The following is an 11574-nucleotide window of genomic DNA, read 5'->3' as shown; positions in this document are numbered from 1 at the left end:
CTCCTCCCCTTCCCTCGGCTTCTCTCTTTCTCCCCCCCCTCCTCTTGCTTCCCTCCCACCCCCCCCAAATTTCCTAAGGCCATTAGGAAGGGGGGGAAAAAAGAGAGAAAAGAAAAAAGAAAATAAGGAGCCTGGAGTAACTGCGGCCCGTGGGACGGTGGGGAGAGGTGGAAGAGGAGGCTCCGTCTCCAGATCCATCGCTCAGCACCACGCTTGGGTGAAGGCATGGGAAGCACTGCCATGGACAAGAAGAAAGATGCCTCCAGCAGCAGCAGCAGCAGGAAAAGCTCCGGCCACAAGAAACTCATGTTGCGAGTGCACATCCCCGTAAGTGGCTCCTCGCTCTCCCTCCCGTTCGGCAGCTGGCGTGGCTTAGGCATGTTTTTCTCTGCCATGGAGCGCACGAAGGGCAGGGAGAGGTGCTGTGTTTGTTGTGTTTCCTGCCGAGCTCTGCACTTTGGGGCGTGCTGGGCTGGGGGTGCACCCTGCAACAGGCGGGTCCTGCACACCTGGGGTGGGCTGAACAGCGGGGTCCTGGCCCCGTGCAGGATGCAGTGTCCGTGGCACGGAGGTGTATCCCCCTATCCCAGTATCAGGAGTGACTCTTACTCCCGGCTCTACGAGTGCCCTGGGCTGTGGGTTTGGCTCAGTTTGTCTCACCAGTTCCCTCTCGTAGCACGGTACTGCTGAAGGTCTGCTCACCCCCAAACGCTGGTCTCAGCTTTCCCAGCTTTGGCTCCGGGAACTGTCCCTGCCTGTGGCTGAACCAGCGTTTAATCTGGTTCTTCCCTCACGAGACTAATCCACTTCTGAATTTCCCAGGGCTGGGGAACCCAGAGCTGGCTCAGATTTGGATCCAAGCAGTCTGGTCACTGCTAAAAGAGCAGGGCAGCTGGATTCACAGCGGTGAAAACAGGCATGCAGCCTGTTCACCAGCTCTGTTCTGTATTTTGTATTCTGTATTCCACTATAAAGTAACATGCAACAAATTCTAGATACAGATACAGAATAACCACATTTCAAAAGTTTCTATTTCCAGTGAGTACTAAAAGGCTGACTGGCTCTGTCTTCAGAGTTACATGCCTTCAAAACTTAAATTACTGCATTTTTTTACTATTAGGAAGTTCTTGTGATCCATGTAGCTGTTAGTTTTCTATTCTCAGTCCTGATGTACTTTTGGTTTCAGTGCTTCTGGCAAGAAATGGCAAAGTCCTTGTATCTTCTCTGTGCCCTCTGTTGTTTTATTGCTTATTGGTGTTTGGTTTCTTTTTTTTTGTTGTTGTTGTTGTTGCTTTGTTTTGTTTATTAGTTTGTTTTAAATCTCATTATATAAAAGTGGGAAACAGTTCTGCCCGTACCTCTGCCAGGCCACCACGGAGCAAAAAGGAATTTGTGGTTCTAAGATTTTCCTTTGTTTTAGGAAAGAATAAGAAGTCAAAGCAAATTTATTAGGTGTCTCGAGTGTGTGGAATAAAATGGAGGAAAAGTACATGACTCTTCTGCAGATTTTATTTTTCTCTGGGGAGGAATGCAAGCCCAAGAGTCCAAGCCAAACTTCTGGAGCTCAGAGTGCATTCAGTGCTAGAAGAAAAGGGTCTGTTTCTGCTAACAGAAATGGGTGTTGCCTATGTATTTGTGACAGAAGATTTTGGGCAATAAACTTTACCATGTTGCCAGTAGTACTTCACAATAGGGATGTAAAATACCAGCAAATAAAGTGTACCACACCAAAGCACCACTCCCCCTGTGCTCATTACTCCTTCCCACCCTGCCTGCAATATTGTCTCTGCCATCTCTTTCCACTGCCCCCCCACCTCTGACTCAGTCTGGCCAGAAACTCTTGTGCAGTTGGATCCCCACTGCTGCTCTCAGAGCTGATTTTCTGCCTGCTCAGGAGCCATAGGTAGTTTTGGATTTTCCTGTGCTTGTTGCAGGATTTTACAGCATCCACCTGGTGTTTTTGAAATACCTGCTGGTCAGAGATATCTCTGACCACACCAGAACTTAGAACAAATTTCCTCCTTTTATGGTGTGAAGCTAACATGAAAAAAAGTACTTGAGGACCTCATTAGCACTAAATCATTATTGACAGAGGAATGCTAATTCTTTTTTCCTAATTTCCTCCCTAATCCATAGGCAACCTTTCCTCATGAGTTTTGCCTTAATTCTGTCTTGGATGGAACATTTTTAGTAGTGGGTCATAATTTTTCATGTTCATCTCTTGGCTTTTTAGTATGCAGATTTCACCTGGGTAATGGTAGGGACTCAACTACACAAGCTTGCAAATGCCTGATGTTGCACTGAGGTCAAGAGGAGTTTTGTTTTTCAGGGAGTTGGTAATGAGATAACACCTTCCATCCTTTCTCCCCATCCCCAAAATATGACCCTCCTCTTCCACTCTGCATCACTCTAACATTCCTCAAATGGACTATGGAGCCCATGGTTGTACTCATATTTTTAGTGGTTTTCTGTAATCTGGCAGAGTTTGAACATGGCTGTGCTATAAGAAAGAACATTTTTCACATTCTCCTTACTTGACAGAGGAATCTGCATTTGAAAAGTTCTGTTTAGATGTTTTTTTTCCTCTTTCATAACGTTGTCTTGGCTGTTGTTTAGAAGCATCATTGCTATTATTTCAGTGGCGCCTGTCAGTGTAGCTGTAGTTGTCAAGGGAGCTTTCAGCAGACTGTAATTTTTATTTTGTACATCCTCTTCTTTGTGTTTCTGTGAGATCATGTTTATTGCTGGGACACGTAATTCGTGCTCATTTGGATCTTCAAATTAGGAACAAGAGGAGAGCTAACAAGGTCTGAGTAGGAGGGGAGAGAGGAGTCCATTCTGAAAGAGAAAGCAGTGGGACAGAGAGGTTCTGTTGTGATGCAGCCTGACCTAAAACACATTTATTGGTCATGCAGAAATGCTGATTGAAAAAATAATATATATTGTGGGGAAATAAAAAAGGAAGGATGCAAAATGCACTATAATTAGCTTAGAGGACTCTGGATAATAGGTGTTTCTGAAAAGAAAGTTGTATGCATTTCTTCCCTCCCCCACATAGTTTTATTGCTTTGGGTTTGTTTGTGACAGTGGGGAAAAAACAGATCAGTTGAAGAAAGCAGGTTTGTGGCTTGCAACACTCCAGGGCATTTCTCAGGTACACCTTTCTCAAGGAAGAGCAAGACATGACACAGAAAATCTGGAAACACTCTATTTTCACCTTCTGTCTGTGCTCAGCCTCCCTCAGCACAGGTGGGTGCTGCCCTCCCTGTACCTCTGGGGGTGATGGTGCATCACTAAATTCTGCAGGCTGGCTTCCCCCACTGCTCTCAGCTTGTGTTCAGTAGCCAAGAGTAAAGTAGGGGCCACTGAATTCTGTAGCATGGCAGGGGAGTGTTTGCTGAATGGCTGGGATGATGGAACATCTTGTTTGGTTGTTGTTTTCTTTGTAGATACACAACTGACTTAAACTAGAAATTTAGATGGACCAGAATATAATTGCAGGAGCCTTTGTAAAGGTCATATCAACCTCTGTCCGTCCCAGCAGCACACTCAGAAGTCTTGAAATTCAAGATGCCTACATGGAAATTTCTGGTCCAAATATTTTTGAAAGCTGCTGCAGATTTAAATAGAAACCTTTGCTCTCTAGATGCATCACAGCAGTAATATGAAGACATTAGCATTATAAAATTCCTTTTTAAGCCATTAGAAGTTAATGCTTGCACATTGCTTTGAACGTTTTTAAAACTCTATTCTGAGATGGGATGCAATTGTCTGCTGAGTAGGAGCTCCCAGCAGTGAGATCAGAATGTTCTTTTGTCATCTTGCAAAATCGACCTGTTCTAATGTTAACATTTCCATTGTAGGCCCCTGGTGCTGAAAACAAAAATATTCTGCTCTTGTTTACTTTTAATTTCATCTGGGCTGTTTCAGTCAGTGCTAGCAAAGTTGTGTTGTATGTACATGAGCACAGCTGAGGGCAGGACCTCTCTCAAGAGCTTCACTATGCCAGGTGCCAGCAGGTGGGAATTGCAGGAGCTTGGCACCTCCTTGGATTTTTCCCAAATACATCACAAGGTGACTTTTTATTCAAAAGAACAAGAAGATTTTTTCACAATAAGCACAAAAATAACATCTGTGAATGAATAGCAGAACACCTGTCAGTTCAGTGAGGTGCCTCTTGCCTCTGGTACTTCAGCCCTGACAGCAGAGTTGGGCACTAGAAGGATGTGCTTGGAGATCAGGGTTCTTTATTTTCTGTGCCACACAAAGAAACATCTCTGCACAGTTCCTCCCTTTTCTTTGTCAGCCTCTGTGATTTTTGAAGAGACTCCTCAATGTCAAAATTTATTGTTGTTTCCAGGCTTGGTGTTATGGGGGATGCCAGGCTGAGCATCAGATGGGTTAAATATTTCTAACCTGATAGATGACAGTGATGTTCTGACAGCTGCTCTTGGCTCAGGCTCTGCCCCTCCATCTCTCTTTCCACACTTGCAAAGTCATTAGTGGCTGCATGCCTAATAAATCACTGTGGAATGATTTTGTTCTGTCACAGTTTTTGCAGGATGCCTCTTGTCTCCCAGTAAGTGCAGGGTGGGCTGATAAGAACAGCACTTCAGTCTAGGAGTCACTTAAGGAAGCTGCAGGTGGGGAATAATCTAGTGAATTCTTTCAAAGGTGAAAAGAAATCAGCTTCCAGTGTGATCTAGGAATGAAAGAAATGTTTGTTTTCTTGGGGAGAGGAGGTGAAGGGAGAGAGAGACAGAGGAGAGAGAAATGTTTGCCTAAAATTAAATCACAACTGTTCTCCCTCTTGCTCTCCCAGGGCAGGCTCTGAGTTGTCCTGAGCCTCTGTGGCCTTGAAGTTTAAATTTGGATTCCTCCCTCAAGAGCTGATATATTAATGCAGGAAAGGGCAAGGGGTATTTGCTCAGGAGCGTTGAGATGGTACTTTGAATTATCTGAAGGATAAAAGAAAGGATTCATGTTTACAGTCGTAATAGCTGCCACTGCAATTAAGGAAGCATTAGTCTTTTTGGTTCTAAAGCATAACAGAAACAGACCATCAGTATATAGAATTGTGCTGTGTCTTACAAAATATCACTTCTCCTGGTTTGAGATTCTGCTCCTAAAGGACCTCACCCAACCTCCTTTATTTATACCTGAGCCTGTGAGGACTGTGGGCTCAGAGGAATGTGAATTCCCTTGGAGAAATAAATAATGGATGTGGAAGGAACTCACAGAATCTTCTGAGACTTTTGGGCTCAGGGAAGTTTACACTGTGCTTGTATTGGGAATTAGTGGAACAGAGGAAAAGTCATGCTCCAGAGGGATCAGGAGTGAAATGGGGGGCAGTGATCTCCACCTAGGAGGATCCAGCTCCAGATTAAGGTTCAGCTTAATCTCAACTTCACCACATTAAATTCAAGGGAGCTACTGAGATGTGACTGGAACCAGAATTTACCCCTCATTTTGCTGATGAGGTATGGACAGGCATGGAAGTAGGTTGGTGTGCCCAGGTGCTGCCTTGGCAGAGCTGATGGGAGGAGAAAGGAGGCAAAACTGAGTCAGCACTGGTTGCCCAAATTGTGGACATTTATGTTGAGTGAAGTAACACATGCAATTCTCATCCCTTTGAAGAAAAGCTGAATTTCTGCCAAAATGCATCCCATGCACAGAGAATAATGCAAGAGCAGAGCTGGTTACAGGAGAAATGAGACATCACCAGCAGACAAGGAATGTCACAGTGTGGGCTGTTCACCCTAGACTGATCACCAGGCTCTGGGAATTGGCTCCAGGGTCTGATCTGCTTGCAGGGGGCTGCTGTCTCAATTTTGTACTGTTTGCACTGTAGACACACTGGAGAAAGTGTTACAGTCTCACAAACAGGGAGACCTGTGCATGTCTTCAAAGGCTAAAAAGAAAATATTTCAATCTTGAATGGAGTGTGGCTTTTCTCCTGAGGAGGAGAACTCATGTACACACATGAATACACAATGCCATCAATAAAAATAAAATATTATTGTTGGTGTGGTGGTTCAGTGCTGTACTGCTGCTGAACTATTTCTCATACCAGCTGTGAGCTAAAACACCAATGTGTGTTAGATATGCAGAATGATTTTTGTGTTTATTCTTTATGTGGTTGTAGAAACTGCAGTATAATGCTTCAGTTTAGTGTTTGCTTCTGTAATACTCTCTCTTAAGTTCCTTGCATATGAAACCTTTAAAGCATGAAAACATTATTTACACAGTTGAGAACTGAAATATAACACCATACTCCAGCTTTTGACATTGAGGATTCATAGAATGGTTTGTAACATCCTTCAAATTTTCATAAAATTCAGCTTGACAGTAAATTACATTATGGAGGCGTGGGATGCAGAGCAAATGCATTGCAGTGTGAGTTTCATGGCTGTCATTTATTCCCCACACCGTGACTCCTCAGACCTTATGGTCATTATTGCAAAGGGTGCCTGTGACCTTCTGCTCCAAAACCAGAACTCATGTCATAAGCTGAAGACTTCATCTATTTTTGTGACCAGGGTGAGAGAGCTAGATGCCTTTTTTAAGCTGCTGGAGAACATGCTCACACATCTGGGGATTCATCAGGTGAAATTGTGTGCATTATAAGCATTGTCTGCCATGTTATGAAGCCTTTATTATCATTTATGTACAACAGCATTCTGCAATTTTCAGTCAACTTTCCATGTCAGGAATGCTGCTGGAACAATGAAAATAAGAAAATACTCTGCTTCTGCAAGCTGAAGAGAGCAAACCTCTCTGAGAGATCAGAGTGATTCCTGACAACATGACAAAACACAGGACTTTTCTACTCAGTTGTGGACTTACCAGGGGTCTTTTATGAATGACTGAAGTTTGGGTCTGGTTTGTTCATGTTTATTCCTTTAGAAGAGGTTGGAAAAGTGTTTTCCATGGAATTGGAGAAATCAGTACTTGGTGAGCTAGATTAGGGGTAAAATCTGAGTCCAAGCATGAAGAAACTTTTTGGTGAAGACAAGCTCTCCATGGAAATGGGATGGTTTTAGGAGTGCAGTGGACTGAACAGGTGCCATAAGCATTGCCTGTTGCCTGTCCAGTGGAAGAAATGGATTGTTACCTGCTTGCCACTTATTTTGAGTGGACTCCACATGGAAATCTGAAAAGAGGAGTTGTGTAGAGATTGCTCAAGTGTGTCACAGTGACTCTATTAAGGCTACCTAGCCCTAATCCTTGGCAAATTTCCCCTGATACAGGACTGTTCTATGCCTTTAAATAGATGTGCATTTAATGTGTTTGTTAGGCCTGTGCTGCTTTGCTTTTGGCCATGCAGCCTTTAAAAGGTGTAAGTGCAAACAAGTGTTTTTACAGAATCATGGAATTGTTGAGACTGGAAGAGAGAGATCTGGAGGTTGTCTAGTCCAGGTGTTATTGCTGGCCCTGTGGTCAACTAGAACAGGTTGCTAAGAGCTCTGCCCCATCAGATTTTGAATTTTGAATTTCCCCACAGATGAAAACTCCGCAGTTTCACTGCTCTGACAGAACAAGTGAAAGTTCCTGGAAACAGTCTATTGTTCAGCCACTCCACAGGCACATGGAATTGAACTCCACAGTTGGCTGGATCTTGTTCCAAAAGCATAGAGCCAGTCTGAGGAGTGAAATTGAATTTGGCTAGAAGGAGTGTGGAGACTTCTGGGTAAAGGATTCTCTGAGATGATATCAAATCTGGAGGCACAATAGTCTCAACAAGACTTGACAAAGGAAGGAAGAGTAAGGAGGAGGTAAAAAAGGTGCTTAGTCAGTGCTACCATGGTGTGTGTGAGTCTGCCAGCTTCTCAGTAGATCATTGCATCTTCTGGAATGTGGCTTTCATCATGTGTTGTCATTCCTTTTGCATACATTCATTAGAGGGGGATTTGCTGTTACTGAGTATTAATCATGTGTTGGAAGGGTGATCTAAACCAAGAAGCATGAGGAAAGACAGTTCAAGGATAAATCCTCAGCAATCTGAGTCTCTATCTGCTGTATGGCCTGAAGGCAGAGGAGGTGCAAGCTGTGCATTGATGAATGGCTGAGGCTTGAGGTCCACAAAAAATGAACTTTTAAAGTGTCAGTGTGCCACACTGAAATACCAAAACAGCTTGTGGGATCTCCTTTCCATCCATGACTGAATGCTCTTAGATGTCTGTACTTATGTTAGCAAAGACAAAACTCTCTGAAGAATTTAAAGCCTTGACAGACTGGATTGGCTGGAGGAGGTGTGAAGAAACTTCATCCCTGCTGTGCTGATATTCAAGGAGATGGCTGGAGTTAAAGCAACTTTTCCCATGTTGTGCAGGAATGTGACAGATGGACTCCTGAAGTTTTCAGACCCAGTTCCCTTGCCTTAACCATGAGCCAAACCTTCTTGCTATGGTATTTGCTCCATAAGGATCCATGTACAGGCTCAGCCTAGGTCAGATCCCTGTATAACATTAACCTAAGGCAGCAGTCATGGGAAGTACTTTTCCTTTTGCTTTTTGAAAATATGTGTGAAGTGAAAGGATTCCAGTCTAATGTCTACAGACAGTCATGCCAGGTCCTAAAATAACACTATTAGGACTCTTGGCAGCCTGATCAGGAAGAGCAAGGATTGAGGATATTAGATAAATTAGAGGAGACTATTTTAATTTCCAGCATCAAAAGTGGTACCAGTGAGTGTGCCTAATTATCACATCCTCCATGTGGTTCATGTGGTTGTTGAAAGCTGTGCAATGTTACTCTTTTATTTTCTGTATAGCTGGTGGCACATCAGTTGTAGAATTCTTGAAACAAGGCATCTACAGTATTTTCACATGTAGTCATCTACATGGTCAAGAAAATGGAATTTGGGTACATGTAAAACAGCTCTTTACCAGCCATGCTCAATCTCCAGCAGTCTCCAAAGAGTTTGCAGGCATTCTGTCTCCTTCCCTGAATTCCACTGGCTTGTCCTTCCAGTTGCTGGAGCTGAGCATTCTCTAGTGCTGCTGCCAGCTAGAGCAGGAAGGAGAATTACCAGCATGGTCTCAACACCATTCTTTGATACTCCTTCCACTAGTCCTAGATCAATTCTACATTTTTATGGGAAAACGGGCAAATTCTGTCACTTGAAAAGTTGAGCCAACATTATTTGTAAACATAAAATTTGGAGCCTGAAAAGAATGGGAGGTAGAAGATGATATTCAGCTGTTCTCTTTGCTCTTTATTTAGTGAGTCAATATTAAAGGTAAATACTTATTTAAGAGACTTCTCTTAGTTGGGTGATGATTAATTATACATTTTCTTTATATTTGTATGTGCTTTAGAATGACTCTACATGCTTTAAGCTGTGCAGAGGCAGGAAAGTACATGCCAGCATTTTTCTTTATAAAGTAAATCCAGCAATTCAAAAAGTGCAATTACTTGAATTCCTTTTTTTTTTCTGTGCTGTACTAAGAGTTCTGGCTCTTTTCACTGCTGCAGATCTGTGGACATGTCATCAATTGGCATGTAAAAGTTGCTGTTAATGCAACTCTTCTGATTTTCAGCTGTGAAACACTGGAGTCAGTAAAAGAGGAAATGTCTTACTTAACCATGCCTGGGATTGGGCTCATCCCCATTACTTAGACAAAACTGTTCTTCACCCAGTGTTCCTCAGTTGTCCTGCTGGACCTCAAGCATTCACCAAGGCAAGGGAAGCTGCTGTCCCCCAGCTGGGTTTCCCAACAGACTCTGTGCATCCTCCCATCCTCCTGCAATGCTGAACAAAGCTTGTTGCCTTACAACGCCTTCCTACTTAATCTGTTTTATTTTCATGGTCAGATAAAATGAGTGGCAACTTGGTGAACCTTGGTAACTCATTCACTTTGATGCCCATCTGTGCGTAGTCTCAGATCCAAAAATCTGCAAGCAGATAACTCAAGTTTACTTAAAATGCCATTTACAGGATTAAGCCTTGAGAAAAGAAAATAGGTGCTAAGAAGGTTAGTAGCTCAAAGAGATGTGATTTTCAAAGGAATTTAGGCATCTTAGGTTCTTCTACAGTATTTGAAGATCCTGCCAGTCCATTTGCATCAGGATATCCTTAATTACATTTGAAAATTAAGCTTTACATCTTTCAAACTTTCAAGATGCCATTCTTCCCTCTTTGCTATTTATACCTGCATTACAAACAAGCCACTTTCCTACTTTTCCACTTCCAGTAACACTCTCTTGTGCCTGATAGCTAAAATGGAAAAAAACAAACAGACAAAAAATACAACAACAACAAAACACCAAAAAAAACCCCAAACAAATCAGAAATTGGCTTTTAGTTCAATGGAACAGAGATTGAAAGCAATTCTAGGAAGTAATTTGGGAAGGGATAAATAGCAGCTGCTCTCCTGATGATAAAGACTGAAACTAATACTGATGCTTGGTGCATTGCAATCTGTTGTGCACATAATAAAGTCAGTGCATGTTTGTCTTATGTTTGATTGAGAGGGACCAAGTATTACATGTGATAAAGACTTCAGAAAGAAATTTCTTTTCAATGTGACTTGAGAAAAGACTGTGATCATTTAAAATTGTCAGAGGAATTTTTGGTTCTATATTTTTTACCTGGGTAAACTTCAAAGGGTTTGTGAGCTACTGTGGGCATGTGTTCAGACTCTCTCTGGGTAGTTATTTCAAATTTACTTTCAAATACAAATGTTTAAAAATTTAAAAAATATATTTCACTGCCATAATCCACATAAACCTTTTTGTCAGCGCGTTTATGAAGCAGATTTGGGTTGAAGTAACCAAGGAAGAGGCACACATGTAAAAGCAAAGGATGTAAGATCAATGGCATTGATCACTATATGCACTTTAATGGATGAGAGTTGGGACACACAGGCTGAAATCTGGGGACGTGTCTGGGGATCAATCACCTTCTCTTGGAGGAATGGTAAAATCAAAGTTCTCTACTTGAGCAACAAAGTGAGAGAAGATGTTAACTCATGCACTCTATATATTTCTGAAAGTTCATTTCCAGAGGGCAATAGGTTCCTTTGTTTGTGTTTTATGGTCTTGAATGTTCTGTGCACCTGGCTAGGTTAATTCAAAAAACAGATTAAGGGCACAAGTCCTTACTGACCACATGGAGTTCAACAGGAGAAAGTTCTGGATTCTGCCCCTTGGATGGGGCAGCCCTGCATGTACAGGATGAGAGGTTGGAAGGCAGTGCCACAGAGAGGGACCTGGGGCTCCTGGTCAAGGGCAAGCTGAGTATGATCAGCAGTGCCCTGGAACCAGGAGGGCAACAGGTCATGGGGACACCAGGCCCAGCATGGCCAGCTGGGCAGGGAGGGACAGGGAGGGATTGTCCTGCTCTGCTCTGGGCTGGGGCGGCCTCACCTCGAGTCCTGGGGACAGTTTTGGGAGCCACATGACAATAAAGACATTAAACCATTAGAGACCATCCAAAGGAAGACATTAAACCATTAGAGACCATCCAAAGGAAGACATTAAGCCATTAGAGACCATCTAAATGAAGATGATGAAGGGGCCTTGAGGAGAAGCCCTGTGAGGAGTGGCTGAGGGCACTTGGTCTGTGGAGGA

General features: G+C 43.0%; 1 protein-coding gene across 1 annotated transcript in view; it reads left to right on the top strand.

Annotated features, from left to right (window-relative positions):
• The first annotated feature begins 210 nt into the window (after positions 1 to 210).
• The window catches only part of PRKAG2 (protein kinase AMP-activated non-catalytic subunit gamma 2), a 224327-nt gene continuing 212963 nt past the window's right edge, over positions 211 to 11574 (top strand). The window contains exon 1 of the mRNA XM_058038158.1: positions 211 to 327. Within this exon, the coding sequence (XP_057894141.1) occupies positions 226 to 327 (102 nt within the window). The 5' untranslated portion in view covers positions 211 to 225. The remainder of the gene's footprint in view (positions 328 to 11574) is intronic.

Source organism: Melospiza georgiana, chromosome 1, assembly GCF_028018845.1.
Source record: "Melospiza georgiana isolate bMelGeo1 chromosome 1, bMelGeo1.pri, whole genome shotgun sequence".
Lineage (NCBI taxonomy): Eukaryota > Metazoa > Chordata > Aves > Passeriformes > Passerellidae > Melospiza > Melospiza georgiana.
The sequence above is the reverse complement of the archived record's forward strand: the minus strand, read 5'-3'. Positions and strand labels throughout refer to the sequence as shown.